Raw genomic sequence first — 19049 nt, 5'->3', positions numbered from 1 at the left:
AAAAGCGTTGCTGATTTTTTATGGCAACACTTGTAAATTGTGAATGATTATTATTTCTCATCCTGTGCAGCTTTTTTCTCAAGCGACGAGAGAAATTTCTCTCTCGCTCGTAGAATTCCCATGTACGTGCGGGTGCGACAAGACTAGACACGTCGTAAACAATTTGCTGGTTGCTCTTTCGCTTTTTTTCGGTTTGTATTGCGACGCGCAAGGTCTCGTGTCTCGTCGCTTTACGAAATGAGCAAGATACCCGTGCTGTACATACTTGATACTAGTGTTGTTAGTGTCATTCATACTGGGGGTGCGTGCTTGCTGCGGGGAATGCATGAAGAAGAAAGAGTATCTCGAAAGCGTGTGTGCAAAAGACTTGAGAAGCGTAGCATATGTCTCGTTCTCAAGCAGAAAGGAGGAGAAAGGGTTAGCTTCTCGCTCGCTTTGCAATGCTGCTTGATACCAGTTGAAACTGTTTAAGTGTAGTAGTTAGGAGCTGCCAAATACATTGAAAAAACGCTAGAGCAGTAATTGCGTTATGCCCAACACGCAATCATTGTACTGGTTCCAAATTACATCACCTTTTGCGCTGAAAACGCACAATTTTGTACTGGTTTCGCACCATTCAACTTTTGCGTGATAGTAGAAATCAATCAATTTTTGTTTTATTTTTGATATCGCTGCTAAACGTTTTTGTTGAATTAGTTTGTTATGAGCTCATTGAGCGTCTTAGTACTTAGTAGAATCTAAAACGCTCAATGAGCTCATAACAAACCAAATCAACAAAAAAAATTTGTAGCGATTACATATGGAGATAATCTTCTATTCCACATTCCGCCATCGCCGTGGGCAGAAAATAAAGCAGAATAATCTTTTAATTGCTTTTGGTTTACAAAAATGTGTTAAAATATCAACTCAAATCAACGTATTTTTTGTATAACTTTTATGAGCGCTGAAAACATTGCCCTTGGCTTGCAGTAACATACTGCCAACGATCATAAATTTGCTTTTCCTTCAGACCTTGATTATGAAAAGTATTATCTTGGCAAAACTTAAATTGTGTGTAATGTCACACTATATCATCTGATTAAAGAATCTTAATTAGAAGTCAAATGTTGCGTTTCATTTTCGCAAAGATTTTTCTATAATAAAGTATCTCCAGTACACTAATAATAATTTAATTCTTTACCATTACCTTATTTTCTTTACTTATCCATTCCAAAATAGTATTCCAGTCGCGACTAAGGTTGACAAAACTGTCTCAGAAGGGTATATGGCACGAATTCGCTGAACACACAAACATCCTCTCATCCACACGCCCCCGCACACAGCACACAGTGAAGTACAAAGGATTAACGGGCCACCCGCTCGGAATCCGTGATGGCTGAATACATTTAAATAAAATATGCTCAATTCCGATTCATACAATAATCTTACCGCCCTCAGCTGTGGTAGCATTCGTTATGACTTATAGCCAACTTCACACGCTACGAAACGGACGGCACCCGCGAGCCACTAAATATAAAAACCACAAAAGCATTACTGATAAGGATACTGGAATGTCCTCGAATCCGCCTGATCAGAGCTCACGAATGGAACGAACGCATAGCAAATATTTGTATCCCTTTTTTTTGGCTTTTTTTTTTGCTGTTCGCCATCACCCGAGTCCATTATTAATAAGTTCACCTGTCTAATGAATATTCATTCTAAAGTTTATTAAAATACATATAAACCCAGTGAAATATGACGGTGATAGCGGAAAAATGAGTAAACATTGAGTGGCGAGATAAAATCTATTCGATTTGTGTTGCGCGACCCGAAATGATTCTCGTTAGTTCTACCTTTTTCATTCTGCTGCACGCAACATCAATGATGTAACTTTCCTAATAAATTTCCACAAAACAATATTTCACACTAAAAATAAGTTTTCCGTTCAATTTCTTCCTGTTTCCTTACTATATTCTGCCTTGGTCGAACAGGAGCAGCATAACACATGTAGGCACCATATGTTTTCTATTGCATTAGTTTTGGTTATGTATAGCTTGACCTTTGACGGCTGCAGGTCGACATGCCGATTGTGATTTACCGAGCAAATCTATTTTTATTTGCCGTGTCCAATTGGAAGTGTGCCCATGGTCCAGCGTCTGTTCTGCTTTTGCCCGAGAATCCGATGAAAACTGAAGGGACGGTTGTGTTGTTATCAAAAAACAATTTAGTCAAAATTTCCATTTTCAGTGCTACTGGGACCAAGATAAACCACGAAGAAGGGCAATTTGTCTAGCGTTGCCGTACGCCCGCCAGGGGTTAAAAGGTTTCGTGACGACGCGATTAGACTAACTTACAGTAAGGACACGCTGTTCAACCTCCGGCGCTGGTGTCTTATCAAATGCCATTCTCGATAATGACGGGGCGCAGAGAAAATTTACAAAAGCGACACCTTGGAATCATCGTTCGGTGGAAGGCAACAAGGTAAAGCTTTTAAAGTTTTGTGGCTGCCTGCTAGAATAACATTTGCTAAGCCACTTCAGTGGCAGAACCTAATTTGAATAATTTTCCGATAACACTCGTGCGAACAAAGGAACTATCTTAGTGGTTGATAAACTCAACCAGCACGGAGGTTAATTTACGACACGGTTCTAGCGTTTTTTCCCGGGCTGTGTTGATTTTTCGAGAACATATGTCAAATATTTTCCTTTGGAAAAATTACGCATGTCAAATTTGATCCAGAAAGAAACTGACTTAAAAATTGTCATTCTCCACGCCGAATCAAGGAATTTCCTCCGCCAGACGCGGCGGAACGCTCTTCCTGAGTTTATGATGCTTGACTAGAAGCAGAAAAAACTTCGAAAAACAACGCCAGATTAAAAGTTAATTTTCTGCCCATTAGTAAGCACGAAGGAAAATGAGTTTATCACCATCTTCTCTCGCACTCTCTGTCTGCTCTGCTATATATCCAGCGTCCGAAATCACGCAGAACCCACAGAACCCGAGCCGACAAGAATGTGTCACGCGGATAAAACCTACATCTTGTGGTGCTCGCCTCTGTATCTTATCGTTACCGTTTTGCTTGCGCGCGAGTGAGGTTCACATTCGGGCGGAAACAAACGTCCGTCACTGATGCACGGCGTTCCTGCTGCGATGCATACTCCTCTCTTTCTTCATCACTCCCCAATCGGAACGAATCATGTTTGACGAGAGAAATCAATTTTTAGTGCCTCACTGCACCAGATCGTAACAGAACTCGCGGACAGAATCTCTCAGGGGCAAAGTGGATGCTGCGGTTTTTCATAAGGAAGCCTCTCATGCGTCACTGTAAAGTGTGCATTAGTTGAGATCTAATGTTTCGACTCGCTTTGCATTTTACAGATTTTATATAGCTGATGATTCTGCATTGGGAGTTTACGAGACTTTAGGTTGGGATTTGAATCATGATCACCATCAAAAACTGGGCACTTTACTTGTCAAACCAGAACAAAACCGTATCCAGTTGTAATCATTAGTAATAAACTATTATGAATGAATACTCTCAAAAATTGTCCACGACCTTGCAATTTTCAACATACGAAAAGAGAACATACGAAAAGAGAACAATGTACTGTTAGCAATGGTTAGTTATGGACTGTTAACAATAAAAAAAATTATGAAGGAACATATCAACATAATTGTAACTACAAAACTACAAATGACTGAAAAAAAAATTTGGAAATCCTTCTTTTAAAATTCTGCATCACAATAATTTTTGCGGCCATTTTTGCATTCAGTTACTAGCAGTGATCCTGCATCGCCAATGTGCGAAAAACCCTTTTTCAAATCACACTGATTTTATACTACTTCAAGAATAAGTTTGTCAGGACCCAAATCAATTTGGATATGTTTAAACACGGTTTTACACACTTTACTGAACCGAACATTTGGCACATGTACTTTTAGTGTAGTGGAAGTATCGTATTGAAAAAGTAGGAGGGTGGTATTCAAGACACGACCGCATGACGTTGACTACCGTATTCTTATAAAAAAAATATATATTCCATTGAAGCAAATAGTAGAGGGAATTGCAACGCTTCTTTTACAAAACTTCTGTAATGAAATTTCGAGGCACCAAAAGGTACCAGTTGCCGATTATTCTCGTTTACTGGTTAGTCCGTCCAGAATTCCAGCCATTTTAGTATTTTGCAGTGGCCATTTATTACTAACAGCCACCAGCATAACAGGTGAAACCGGCACGAGATGACCGGTACTATTTTGTTTTTCCTCCTTTTAGCTGCTAACACCGAGCGTCCGTATGTATCCGGTACGGTTTAATAATGAAACTGATGAGGTGAAACGTTCGAACGATACGTTTTATACCAAGGTTTCGTCAGATAATTAGAAAGAAGGAGGGGCTACATAGATGATGGAATGGTAGAGATAAATGTTTCTTGAAAGCTGCGCCGGCCGTTGTCGTAATTCTAACACCAACACAAACATGCATTTTTGCAAGGTTTTTTCCGCTAGCAGCAGCATTTGGTAAAACAGAAAATTCAGTTAGCCGCTTCTGTACCAAAATTTCGAGGCAACAAAAGGTGCCAGTTGCCGATTATAGTTTCCTGGTTAGTCCGTCCAGAATTCCAGCCATTTAAGTGTTTTGCAGTAGCCATTTACTACTAAAGCCACCAGCATAACGGGTGAAACCGGCACGAGATGACCGGTACTATTTTGTATTTCCTCCTTTCAGCTGCTATCACCTAGCGTCCGCATGTCACTGGTGCGGTTTTGGAATCAGAATTATGGGGCGCCGGCCGCTGTCGTAATATTAACACCAACAAAAAAATGCATATTTGCAAGGTTTTTTCCGCTAGCAGCAGCATAAACATCGGAAACAGAAAGTGACAACAACAATAACAACAAAGTCAGATCGATTGTATCCGTTAGTGTCAACTGTGCTTGGGAAGAGAGGTAGTGATTGGCTGCGCGGTATGATTTAGACAATCGATATTAATTACCAATTTTTCAATAGTGTATCTCAAACAAAAGTTTGTTTTTGTTACATAAATTTAACCGTGGAAGAATTTCTGATCGATTGAAGCCAAAACCTCGAAAACCTGATTATAGATGATTGCAAAATAGGCGCTCAAAACCTGACCACTTTTCTCTGGTTTTCCCTGGTTGAATTACTAGATTTTCAAATTCAGGGGCCTAACTTCGATATAGACGTTAGTCAACGTCAAAAAATCACAGGATGGTTGTGTGCAAAGCCACGACCGCAAGGTTGAAGTAAAATACTTTTACAAGAGAGAAAACCCGGCTGCTTGCGTGTCAGTCATTTTTCCTAGTAAATAAATATTGGCCTAATAGAAAGGTGTTTTCACTTTTAAAATTTACACGGCTTCACTGGAGTAAGTGTTGGCAAATGCTTCTACCGCTAATACCGTCGCTATCGTACGAAAGTGCGTCGTTTCATGTGGGGAATAATATCAACCACGAAAAATGACGCGCGTCTAAGCACACCCGAACTGTTCCGCCGTGCCGCTTTCATTTACTTTCTTATAACATCGGCCTCATGGAAATACCGGCTGCACCTACCGCTGAGGCTGTTACCATACTGCTACTGGTACCCAAAGATATTAACTCTCCAAATTAAGTGTTTTATTTGTCCTCAAAAGAACAATTGTTCAATTCCATATCGGATATAATGCAATCGCATCTATGTAATATTACCGACAGTAATATTCTTCTGAACAAAATGATCCAACTTTTCCATTAGAGGAAGTGCCGGCTGATGTACGGCAAAAATCTCGCCCGATCGCTCGCGTTGGCGTTGCTGCAACCTGGCAGAGGCCTGAGACGTGGTGGACAACCACAGGGCAAGTGATTTGTTAAATTTGAAGGCAGCCACAGGCGCAACCCGCTGCTATCCTCTGTTACTGCTGATATCTGCTGCTACTGCTGTCAACGTTGTGGACGGTCCATCCAGCTCACCATACGACTGATAAATGAAGCTGGTTTTCCCAGAAACACTCTTTTATAGCCGAAGGGTGCTACGAAATAGGCCACGCCTTTCAGTTCAGTTTTACCATTTTCTAATGTTCTTTAGACGAATTATTCCACAATTCGCATTTGATTTTTGTATCCAGTGAAAAAACATCGATGGTGCTCTCACACACGCAACGGCTTTAATCCGTATTCTATTGCGGTTTGTAACATCAAGTGATTTTGTTTGCTCGCTGTTGCGTGTTGCATCATGTTGCAACTTAGCAGCTGGGAGACAACGAAATTCTGTTCATGCTGATTGATTGAATCGACTTCATATTAGCTCTGCATAGTCGAACTAACTGTCTTTGTGAATGCGTTCTAACAGGGCAGTTTGTTATTCAAACTCGGTTATGCTGATCGCAGTGTTTGCGCTGCCCCTACAGTGGGGGATTTACTAAATAAAGTAAAAATTAGACAACTACAACAGAATTTGATTGCATTCCGCACAGAATGTCTGCTTGTGTTGATGCCAGAAAATTATTAACCTTCAATTGATTGTTTATTTGCCTTGAAAAAGGCATTTTGCGGTTCAAAATCGGTTGCTGATCGCAACATTTGAGCTGCCCTAACATTGGGGGAATTAAGATACACGGACAACATGCACTGTGGAAACTATTTCACATTCAGTAAATTAGACGAGTGCGACAGATTTAAATTGCTAGGATTCAACACAGAATGCTTGCTTGCGTTGTCAAAAATTATTAACTTTCAATGACTTGTTTATTTGCCTTGAAAAAGGCATTTTGATTTTCAAAATTGGATTTCCTAATGGCAATCTTCATGCTGCCTCAACACGGGGGGAATAATGGCAGTCTGGTGACACACGCTGAGAAGAACCGCGCTGCTCCTGAGACGTGGTAACCAACAACAGGGCTAGTGCTGCTGCTAAGGAAGGACGACTGCTGTTGTTGCTGTCTAGAACTATTATGAGCGGCTTCGGCTGAAACAGGCTCTTATATAGGCCAAATAGCATGTTTTCAATTGCAAGGTATATGATTCTGTCGACCGTGCTTGGGAAGCAATCATATAACGACCAATCAGAGGTCGAATTTTCCGTTTTGACAAGGCTTGACCATTTTCAATAGTACAATAGTGTGAATAATGAAATTACAATTATCTTCTTTTGGAAAGAATCTTAGAAGCTTTTCCAATTTATTGCTACAAGAACGAAGGAAATCCATCGAATACTAACCGATTTATTAGCATTTGAAATTGGACATATTTTTCACTTTTTTCGGTTTTAGATTTTCATTTCACATCACTATGTAGCCGAACTTCCTTAGAGAAGTATTCTACTTCAAAACAATTACTCCCGATTTAATCGGTGCGTTACCTCTCCCGTAATTGAAACTGAAGTTACCACCGGAAGCGCGTGTCCTCGAACGAAAATAAATTGCTCGATTAAAATGCCCAAACGGGCGCAATAACACCGCCTAGTATCGCACCTAATTTAGTAGCCCAGAAAGCCCATCGAAGGATCGTAATTAATCACGAAAAAGACAAATTTTGCATACGAAAATCAAACCCCGTTGAGCGAGGGGGGCCACAGTTGAGGCTGAAACAGACCAACCAAAGAAGAAAAAAAATAACGAATAGCACTAAATTTGAGACATGACGCTGGATTATAACGTTCGGTGCGAACAAGACCACAGGTCGTAAAAATTTAACGACATTACAAGAAAAATAATCAGCCGGAGGGATTTTTATTTACACGATCGCGGTAATAAATTTTTTCCCTTGTTTTCCGTCACCCTTTGTTTTGACCGATTTGCTAGCCAGGTAAATCCTTTGACCTGTCCCCAGTGGAAATCTCTGCACGATTTCTGCTTAAATTTCCATTTCATTGTAGTGTGACGCCCTCGAACGTAAGTGATTTTGAACTTTAGAAGCAAGCTACATACTAACCAGTATAAGTTGTCCCATATGCCGGTCGGAAGTCCCTTCCCCGGGTCTGGGCACGGTATGTGCGATGCGTGCTCCAAACACATCTCCTAGAAAACACACGAACGCCGTGCAACGTCGAAGGTCGCTCGGCTTGGACGGGCGCGATATTCATTGTATTATAGTTTTCACTACGCCCTGTCAAATTCCAACTGACCGCATCAGGTTTCCTTGAAAACATCACGGACGCCCCGGGATTCGAAAACAGTCAGTTCAAATTTAGCTCAAAGTATACCAGTACATAAAGCAATCAAGGTCAATGTCAAGTTAGAACTGGAGAATGAAACCAGAGTGCAAGAAAATGTAAACGCTTTAAAATACTTTCCCCCGGTAAAAAAAGGGGGAAGAGGGTACCCCACTGAATGGAAGTCAACAAGTAAAAGTCGCCGACTTCACGAGTGAAATATTTTTGCATTCGAAAAACGCCGTACATAAGCTTTATGTATACTGTGCTTTGAAACGCGCGCGGCACATCGTCCGACACCGCGGTCAGCATTTTTCCGGGTTTCGCAAACGATAACGGAACACCGGGGTGGGGAGTCTAGTAGTAAAGTGAAAAGCTGGAAAAACTGACCGTGGCCGTTCAAGCGTACGCTCTGTAAGGTGGGAGTTGGAATGTAAAGTTCAGATTTCATTCTGTGAACATATTTGATTTTCTTAAATATTGTGAACTGAGTGCAACGATTGCTCAAATTGCTCAACACAAATGTTTTACGAATAGCCGAAGACAGTCAAGTCGTTCAAAATGGTCGTTTGTTTCCAATTCTATCTCTTCATTCAGGTGGAATCGCTAGCCAGAGAGCCGCAATGACAAAACAGGAAATAGGTGCACGGGGCCTAATCTACCGAATTCTTCATCCTTTCGGTCGTAACGCGAATAGAATGAGCGGCTTGGCAAAAAAGTATTCTTTCTTCGCTATCTCACCGTTTAGCTTTAATTCAACGTTCAATCAATTCAAATTGTATAATAATATATTATATATTATATATTGTTCAATAAAATACAATAAACCTTCACAGGGTTATCTATGTTCATTGCTGCCATTAAAATGATTTGGCTAAAAATACTTTATTGATTTGTTGACTGATAATTCGATTAAAAATTCTTTTAATGGTGATTGATTCGAGGAGCTTAGAAATATTCTAAAAAAAAATTTAAGGTTCAAGTTTTAAGATGGATTTTTTTGCATCCTGCCAATGATCTACCCCATTCGAGAGACAAATTGAACAGTCAGAATAAAAGTTCATGAGTTGAATTTTTCATAAAAATTTCATGGAATCGTTGCTCGGTTAAAACGATGACAATTTTACAAATACATTTCCAAAACACGCCCTCCCGTAAGTAGAACTTCCTCCTGATCGGAATTTTTACCAATAACATTTAGAAAAAAAACTTCCTCTTTCAACACTGGTTTCATTTATGAAAACTATATTTTCCTAAAAAAAACGTCAAAAAGCAAAAAACTGTGTTGAAATGTACGTTGATTTTATGTTTTACAAGTGCGGCATCTTGTGATAAGTATATTAACCTTGACGCAAACTCTACATTAGCTACGTCACTGTTTTGCCCCCATCTAACGTACCGCTCTTGCAACTGTCATTAGGCAGTTCCGTTTTGCTATTTCCTGTTTTCCAATTGAAACTTTGAATAATAAACACGTGATTTGGTTTTCTCCCTAAAACTAACGTTTCCTAATTCTTTTGGATCGATCCGCAAGTCCAACCGCCGAATTGATTTAGGTTATGGGCCCAGTAACGTTGACCGCGAGTGAAGATTTTGGCTGATGAGGCGAAGCCAGACCAGTTCATGCTCCCGTTTTTCGACGGGACAAACTTTACGGCATGAAAGTTCCGTATGCGTGAATTGTTGAAGGAGTACGACTTTCTCGAGTGCGTAGAATTGCAGGCTGTTGACCTGCTGGAGCTGCGGGATGAACGGCGATAACAACGACGTAAAATCTGCTAAGAAGAATAAACGCTAGAGATAGGAAAACAGGACAAAATGTGTAAGTCGTTAGTGGTGTCTCGCATACACGATTTCCAGTTGGAATAACTACGTGCAGGAGAAGCCTAGATTTGGAACGCTTTAGCCCGCGTTTTCAAGTGGAAAAGCATCGCCAGTAGGATGCACCTAAAAGGACAGATGCTAGCGCTGCGACTAGGAACCGGCACCAAGAACATTTTCTCCGTTTTGACCGCCTGGTGAGAGAATATCGGGGAACGGGTGCTGTCATCAACGTGGTAGACGTGATTTACCACCTACTGGTAACGTTGAGATAATTTGTCCTTGGAATTTGTAAAGTGCCGACTCTCAGATGAAGAAATCGAGTCAGAATGCTTCAAGATCTCGGATTCAAGCCAGTGGGTCCGATCACCTACCATGACAATATGAGTTAAAAATTAAGATAGCATCGAACCCGAAGGACTTCGGACGCCTGAAGCATCTGGATGTTAAGCACTTCTTCGTTCGGGAGCTGTTGGAGGCTTCTGGAGGTACGCACTTCTTCGTTTGGGAGCTGTTGGAGGCTAACCTGATACGAGTCGATTATGCCCCAACGTCGATGCAACAGGCAGACTTCCTCACCAGGAAGCTTCTGGAGTGTCTTGAACTAGCAGATTGCAGGGTTTGAGCAGGCGTGATTAACATTGGCGCAAACTCTACGTTATCTACGTCACAGTTTGACCCCCATCTAACGTACCGCTCATGCAACAGTCATTAAGCAGTTCCGTTTGGTTCGATCCGCAAGTCCATCCGCCGAATTATTTTATCTAGAAGACTTAAGAATGTCCTTTGGGCAAACTCCACAGCTTTCAATAATGTTTCATTTTTTGCATTCGGCTTTCTGTAAGCAGTAGTATTTAAAAAGTCGTATTTTCTAAAATTTGTTATAATTTTCTGTGTCGCTCGTTCATATTATGTGCTGTTCAACACGAATTTGAAGGTCAACTTTTGCTCGGGTTACCATCGAGTACGCAGCCATTCATCAACTCGTGTCTTGCTTCAAAAACCGAAAGAGGGATTGTTTGTTTACCAACAGGAACAGCAGAAGCGGACAGAACAAATAAAAATAACAGAATAGCGGTCGATAATGCGACCTTAGTAAAAAATTGTGAACATAAAATTACAAATTATCAGCCGTACATCAGCGATGAACAAGGGAAAAATAACTTTTGGTAAAATCCAACTGAAAACAGCACCCACTTCGTCAGAAAATAATGCTCCCGAAACATCAAGTACGCAAAACTCATTCAGTCTCCAAAGATTATTTTCATTCCGCTTTTTAATTTTCAGCCTCTGGCTTTGGCTCATTCGGCCGCAGCGATGCACCAGCTGAACCATCGTCCTCTTCCAACACCGATATTGATCGCATTTCCACCGACCTGGAGAACAGCCGCATGCAGGAACTAATGGGTATTAGCGGCTTCGGTCGGAAGGCCAAACAGTTCGACATCAATGAAATGATACAGAAGGCCAAACAGAACGCACCGCGAGCGGAGTATGACACCAATGCCATTCAACAAGACGCTTCCGAATCGTCTGCCGGGGAGGATAGCGAATCCGACACGATCGGACCGATGCCGTCGTTGATGACCAGTGCCGGTGGACAGGAAGAATCTGGAAAGGTAAAGGGCAAAAAAGAACGCAAACATAGGAGTGACAACGATGACAGTGATGACGACGAGGACGATGATGATGATGACGATTTTGATGAAGACGCTCCGATAAATAAGATTCCAAACTCACACGAGGTTGAAATGCGCCACGGTTCGAAGGCAATTATTTCACTTGCAGCGGACTCGTCCGGAGTACGGTTGGCTTCCGGATCGGTAGATTACAATCTGAACTTTTGGGATTTCTCCGGAATGGACAAATCAATGAAAAGTTTTCGCACTTTGCAACCTTGCGAGAACCACCCGATTAGGGACTTGCATTATTCCGGCACCGGAGACATGATTTTAGTGGTGTCCGGTAGTTCACAGGCCAAAGTTTTGGATCGGGATGGATTTGAGAAGATGGAGTGTGTTAAGGGAGATCAGTACATAACCGACATGATTAAAACGAAAGGGCACGTGGCCGGTTTAACTGGCGGCAGCTGGAATTTCATCAATAAGGACGAGTTTCTAACCAGTGCGATGGATTCTACCCTCAGAACGTGGGTATTTGCCAGATCAAAGGAACAAAAAAATGTAATTAAAACTCGAGCCCAGGGCGGTTTGAAAACTATTCCAACAACTTGCGCCTACAACAGGGACGCTACCCTCATAGCTGCCGGGTGCAGTGATGGATCAATCCAAACCTGGGACACCCGAAAAATGTTTGTTAATACGACGCATTGCGTTCGAGATGCACACACAAAAGGTAGTGACATTTCCTCGGTTCTATTCTCCTATGCTGGCCAAGTCCTTGCCACAAGATCAACCGATGAAACATTGAAACTATGGGACATGCGAGCTTTTAAAAAACCTCTACACGTATTCGAGAACCTATTCTCACGCTACGACACCACAGACTGCTGCTTCAGTCCAGATGATACTATGATCCTGACAGGAGAATCCCTGCCGAAGGGACAAAAGTTGTCCAATCTGTACTTTTTCAACACTAAAACCTTCGAAACCGTCACTAAAATTCCAATCACCGATTCGCATATAATCCGAACTCATTGGCATCCGAAGCTTAACCAGATTTTCATAGGCTGTGGCAACGGAATCATCCGCGGTCTGTACGACGAAAAGCGCAGTATGCGTGGTGCGAAGCTGTGCGTCGTCAGAACCTACCGCAAGCGGAAGGACATGGAAATGGTGGGTGCCGCTCAAGTTATCACTCCGCATGCCCTGCCGATGTTCCGCCAGGAAAAATCACGTTCGCATCGTAAAAAACTCGAAAAGGATCGCCTCGATCCGGTTAAATCTAAACGACCAGATCTGCCAATCACAAGCGGTCAGGGCGGACGTGTGGCAAGCTCTGGAGGTACGCTTTCTTCTTACGTTATCCGAAATCTGGGTCTCAGTAAGCGAGTGGAAGACGATCAAGATCCTCGTGAAGCTATTCTGAAGTACGCTAAGGAAGCAGCTGAAAATCCCTACTGGATTGCTCCGGCGTACAGCAAGACCCAACCGAAGCCGATTTTCAACACTGAGGACGAACCGGACAGTAAGAAGCCAAAAACTGAATGAATATGAATTGAATAAACACTAAATTGAAAATGTTTCTTTTGATCAATTCGTTTTTCTGGTTAAAATATGTATACATTTCCATTGTTCCACTTATAATCTAAAAAATAGCATCCTGCAGCCGGAAGCAATCGCTGGCGATCTTCCACTTGTCACCCTGAGCCGTAATCATGAATGTCTGCTGGAATGGTTTTGTGGGATTATCCTGGAACTTGACCGTACCGGCAACCTGAATGATGAAGGTGAGCTGCGACGAAACCGCATCATCGACAATCGGCTGCGCATCGAGAGTGTTCATTACGTGCTCCGACCGGGGTAACTCCTGGAAATACTTTTGGATGTTGTCTTTTCCGGTTGCGCCATTTCCGTTCCAAACTAGCAACCCGTTATCCATGTAGAGCCGCGCCATCTGATGTCGCTTTTTGTCCACACTTTCGTAGTACAGCTTAGTGAATTCTTCCGCCGTCCGGCAGGCAGTGTCGATTTTTGTGCGTAGTTCCTGCGTAAACAACATAAACCGTCACACATAACCTAATGAAATGGAATCCGAGAAATAACCGCAGCAAACTTACCGGATCGATAATTGTTGACATTTTTGTGATTTGTACTACTTTGTATGCTTCCTAAACTGGAATTACTACAGCAGTTTTTTCGGTTTGAAAGATCAACAAAATTCAAGGTAGAATAATCCGTTTTGCTACCGAGTACCGGGTCCAAAAATCCAAGTCAACCAACAAACGAGACGCTTTGTTTTTACGTTGACGTTTAACATTAATTGTCCCTTCTGAAACATGCCCGTCTCGGATACTGAAAGTGATCTAATCACGGAAAATCGAATAGGGTTGGTCTTAAAACTCGTGTGATTTTTTATTGTTCGTTGTTTATCGTCGGCAATAATATTCCGGAGTGATTTGCGATAAGCGCGCAACTAACAAACATTGGGGAATATCAGTTTGAAAATTTGCAAGTACATTTTCAAATCGTAATTTCAAAGGAAGTGACTAACATTAACATCAATACCAAAAATCGACTTAAAATAAACCTGTCTTATAGTTTCCTAAATATAGATCATTAAATTTGTGCATTTATGACTAAAATCTGCGCTTTTCTTCTAAACCTTTTCAAATGAGCCTTAAAGCCTTCAACGAGATTCGCCCACCTCTATTTCGCCTTAAAGCATTCTGACAACGAGATACGCCCATCTTTCTTTCGCTTTGTTTTTATTTTTTCTTCAGTTGCGCCTCTTTAAATGCGCCTTTATTTTGAAAACAAAAGTTGATCCGCCCTTAACTGTCGTCTGTTTACGAAATATTTCGCAAATAAGCCCGTTGCTTCAAAACAAAGTAAAGAGCCTAGTTCCAAAGTATCTTTTGTTTTGGGTAAACTGTTTTGTCGCCCTTCACTGAAAACTTGATTTATATAATTTTATCGATTTATACAAAAAAAAAGGATTCCTGCCATGAATTTTGTAAGTCTTTTCGGAACCAATGGTGTAATAAAACGATTCGCTTACATTTTGTTAGTTGAGCCCTAATCGCGAATCACTCCGGATATCAAATTTATTGTTTGTTGTTTATTGTCGGCAATAATATCGAAAGTGATTTTTTATTGTTGTGTTTAGGATTGGCATTCGTGATACTAGAGCTACCGATCGGATAACATTTGTTTTTCACGCTTCTGGATCCGGATTGCGTCCAAAGTGCAACCGATCGTACACGCTCCTTCAATTTTACTCTAAATTGAGCAACTTTGACTTGGAAAAACGTGTTGTATTGTTGTTTGAAAAAACTGTTTTTTATTTGTGTATTAGAGTTCCCCCAGATATGAGAACGGTTATGGATTTTTTGGCATGTGTACTATTTAAAACCTCAAGTCACAGTTCCCGGGTAACAGTGAACCGTATTGCTGCGGTTTTTAATGAAGCAGCTAAGGCAGAAGATACACTACCCGGTCAACATTGAATGTAACACAATGTTGCTGTTCTGTAACACAGAAGTTACATTGTTACGTTACAAAGTTATCTAATTACAACATAACTGTTACTAAAAAAATGGTAACATTGTTATGTAACAGTATTTAACGTACATTGCCTACATTGTACATTGCATATGTAACAAAAATGCTTCACTTGTAATGTAACGAAATATCCTTTTGGTAATGTAATTGTTACGTTGCGATTGTTATTAATTATGCACATTTCAAGGTAATCAAAATGTAACGTAACATTTATCTTAATTATTAGTAACATTGTAATGTTGGTGTTCCATTTCAAGCGCATCAATACTGTATTTGAAATTTAAAGTATAGTAAACACAGTCAGGTTTCTTTACGCGGGGATACGTTCCAAATGTGTATGGAACCGCGTAAAAAAGACTAAATTGAGTTAAAAAAAGAACGTAGAGAACCGTCCCAAAACGTGCGAACTTTGACTGAATATGGTGGTGGTCAGTCCAAAGACCAAAATGCAATATAACAAATTTTCGATATTTAACCCTCTAGTGCCCGAAGTCGCCATTTGGCGGGCTTCAGTCAAACCTCTAAAAAGCTTCAATAAATACTTCAAAAGTGTTTTTAATGATTCATAGTGATTTTACCGAAGCCCGTCTAGAAATTAATTTGGGCACTAGAGGGTTAAACCAAAAAAGCGTTTATTCTTGAAATCTTTGTCCTAGAACGGAAAACGTGATTGGAACGAAGTCGATATCTTATACCATTTTTGAGTTTTTGAAGAAAGCAACCGTGTTAAAAACCTTACTGTACAATGAAAACATTCGAAGGGACGTCTGGCCACTTTAGGTTACCGGAAGAAGTTTGACTTCCGCTGAGATGCTACAGGTTACCGCAATATATATCCATTTCAAACATCTTCTCAAGGGGCGGAGAGAAGCTTCTCAGCAATACGGCGATTTATAACGGAGCTCAGTAAGGTCAGCACGCAGGATCAATTCTCATGTCTAGCTCTCCTCAATATTGTTTGCCAGTATATTTTTTTCTAATATTTATTTGACACGGCACAAATACAAAAATTATGTTTAACAACGCCAGTTATATCTAATTTCTTACTCTCTAAAGTATCTTCACAACTAAAAGCAAATTTTTTATCCTCGCTGCCGACTACGAGCTAAAATTAAATCTAACTTAAGCTAGGATGGTTTGTTATTTGATGGTTTTCCATTGCCGTAGGTAAGCAGCATATGCAATATGTTCCGCTGCTGGGCTAAGGGAATGGTATGGTAGCCTTCAAGCGTTACGAACATCTATTTCTGTACCGTTTATCTCAAAACTACTTTCTCTGCTGTCACAGCTTGCTTCACTTTGTTTTCGGACACAATTAATGTACTAAATATCACTTAGAATATCACATACCATGTAAAAACCTTAAGAAATTGTTTAAAACTGTCTGATATGCTATCAATAATTGCAGTCAACATTAAGCCGGTTTGCCCGATCCAACATAAGATAAGGGTAAACTGACCATATTTCGGTTGCCAGTGCCAGTGATATTGGTAACGCGTCAAATGTATGGTAGTTGACAGCGATGCCATTCCTGTGTGCTGGGTCGAGATATTACGGACTGGCATATATAGTTGTCTCGGGCCCAAAGAGTATCGTGCGGGTCTGGTTGTTGGTTCCGGTTCCGGGGTTGCTTGTATAATTGTTTTCTTTTAAATAATTCATTTGAAAAATAAAAAAAAGCTGGAAAGCTTCTCTCCTCACCTTGGGAAGAAGTTGGAAATGGATTTACCGTTTTAAATCTTCGAACATTCGAACTTCGAACACTTCAGAATGAAAATCGAATTATCATAGTTAATGTAATCAAAAGTATGATTATTATATACCATTTTGTTCCTTTACAGTTCTCAACCCAGGCAAGGCATTTTTTACCCCTCCAATATTTTTCCCGAGAAGCAACGTATCATTTTGCACTCTCAATAATTCTAAAAAGTTGGCGACTCTTTTTACGTTTTCCTCATTTGTAATTTTGTTTTCGTTTCCTTTATTTTTTATTTTGAGGCTTTGCAACCCTCATGCCCAAATTGTGGTCTATGATAGTTACTATTGAAACTGCCATTCCAATCACTAAACGTCAAGACATATCGCACGCTTTTTTACTATAATTAGATAAATCAGATTTTTTCGAAACTCTCGCCTTCCTCAATAATTCTGTAGGACCACTTGTAGGAATCAACAGGTGTTGAAAAAAGTGACAGTCAGCGTTGAGACGGTTTACCTTTCTATTTATTAGTAATTATTGATCAGAATTTGAATCAAAGCCGTTTGAATTCTCGTTATTTTCATATACATAACATGTTCGAATCTATATAGGTAAATAACACTTAATTGCAACAAAAATAAAATAACCACCATGATAAACATCGATGAGAAAATTTATTTGTCGGGGATTTTTCAGTGCAAGAAGTTACATCATAGCTTATTTGCTCAAAACTTAACTAATAGTTAATGATATTTTTCCTTACCTATAACTATAAGTAGTTACTGATAGTAATCCCATCCCAAGCATAGTGCATTCTTCATTTCGCTTGCGCCAATTACCAACGTGGCTTCAGTTGCTGCTGGTGATGCGACATGCAAATAGTCGCAAGATAGTTCTGTTGGTGCACCTCGAGTGCCAACTTTTACTAACCGGGACTTCACCCTAAACGAATGAAACTGATCAGCTGAGTGAAATCGTGTGTAATACTCTTAGGTTTTAGATCTATCCCTCTCGCGATGGATGTTCATTGCCAGTCGGTAGTCGGCAGTGAAACAAGGCCGCAGGAACAATTAAAATATACAGATGAAATAAGTAAGGTAGTATAAAGAATATTCACGGTCTTTTTACACGATTTTTTTTTACTTACGCGGTTTTCGGAATTCTCGCAAATTTTTAAGAGGAGTGGTTTTTCATTTTCAAATCACCTATTTAGGCCGCCGAAAAGTTTACCTAACCCTTTAACGGGCCGAGGCTAAAAAAATGTCATTGAATTTTATTGTTCATTTCTGATCACTGATCATAACTCGTAATTATGAAGCAGAAAAAAACGAAAGTTGTTGGTGGCAATATAGTTGCCACTGCCTTATAAAGGGTTAATTCAATTAGGTACTAAAGTTTTATTGATTTGGTCTGACATGACTATATTTTAGTATTTTGCAGAAATGATTAAAAACTCAACAAAATATATATAAAATGTTACATTAAAAGCAGGAAATAATCTATTAATTTACGTAATAGCTACATTAATATCGTTACATCACATCAATATAAGTATTGTTACGTAACAAAAATAATAATGTTACATAAGGTTACATTGCTTCAATATAACTACAATGTTACAGTTATGTTACCCCAATGTAACATTGTAATGTTACAATGTTATGTAAAAAAATGGGAAAAAGAAACCTTCCACATACTTCCAGCTAACGTTAAACTAACATAACATCGTAACACTGTTACGTAACAATCTATATAATGTTACGTAACAATGTTGACCGGGTAATGATTTAATAAGGTTTGTTTTTTTTTATTACATATATGTATATGCAAAATACAAAGATTTGAAAAAAAATTGTGATTTTGTTATAATTTTATGCAACAATCCTCTGGCAGTTTCATTCATCAAAGGGATCAAAAGTCAAAACGAGCAAACTGAGTAGCTTTCACTCAGTTTCATTTTAAAGCGGTTTTTTAAGAAAAGGGCAATTTCTGACACATGGTGACTCTACCCATAAATGAGTAATATCATAAAAACTCTGTTCAGAGTAGGTTCACTTTTAACGAAAGTGAGTGACATCTCACTCAGTTTAGAGTTAAATTTGACGAGCGAGTAGACATGATGTATAAAGACATGGTGTAACGATATGTCAAAAGCAGAATCGGCCATATTGGAAAAAAAATTGCCAGCGAGTAGGTTTGTTTATAAACAACTAGGACA

At 40.0% G+C, this 19049-nt stretch overlaps 2 protein-coding genes across 2 annotated transcripts; one reads left to right on the top strand and one right to left on the bottom strand.

Annotated features, from left to right (window-relative positions):
- Nucleotides 1-10947: 10947 nt before the first annotated feature.
- LOC129727261 (gastrulation defective protein 1 homolog) lies at nt 10948-13161 on the top strand. Its single transcript, XM_055684906.1, has 2 exons — nt 10948-11178; nt 11237-13161. Exons 1-2 carry the CDS (start codon nt 11094-11096, stop codon nt 13117-13119), a joined length of 1968 nt encoding a protein of 655 aa, XP_055540881.1. The 5' UTR covers nt 10948-11093; the 3' UTR covers nt 13120-13161.
- Nucleotides 13143-13875, bottom strand: LOC129727262 (NTF2-related export protein). The gene is made up of 2 exons (XM_055684907.1): nt 13689-13875; nt 13143-13615 (listed from the first exon to the last, which is right to left on the bottom strand). Exons 1-2 carry the CDS (start codon nt 13707-13709, stop codon nt 13217-13219), a joined length of 420 nt encoding a protein of 139 aa, XP_055540882.1. The 5' UTR covers nt 13710-13875; the 3' UTR covers nt 13143-13216.
- Nucleotides 13876-19049: the final 5174 nt, after the last annotated feature.

Source organism: Wyeomyia smithii, chromosome 3, assembly GCF_029784165.1.
Source record: "Wyeomyia smithii strain HCP4-BCI-WySm-NY-G18 chromosome 3, ASM2978416v1, whole genome shotgun sequence".
NCBI classification, from domain to species: domain Eukaryota; kingdom Metazoa; phylum Arthropoda; class Insecta; order Diptera; family Culicidae; genus Wyeomyia; species Wyeomyia smithii.
This window is presented reverse-complemented; position numbering and strand designations above follow the sequence as displayed.

What these genes read in the sequence shown, in the direction of transcription:
- LOC129727261 (XM_055684906.1), top strand. Translation starts at nt 11,094, where the DNA reads ATGAACAAGGGAAAAATAACTTTTGGTAAAATCCAACTGAAAACAGCA. An exon ending in TAATGCTCCCGAAACATCAA is followed by an intron (nt 11,179 to 11,236) that starts GTACGCAAAACT and finishes TTTAATTTTCAG; the next exon opens with CCTCTGGCTTTGGCTCATTC.
- LOC129727262 (XM_055684907.1), bottom strand. Translation starts at nt 13,709, where the DNA reads ATGTCAACAATTATCGATCCG. An exon ending in TGTCAACAATTATCGATCCG is followed by an intron (nt 13,616 to 13,688) that starts GTAAGTTTGCTG and finishes TTGTTTACGCAG; the next exon opens with GAACTACGCACAAAAATCGA.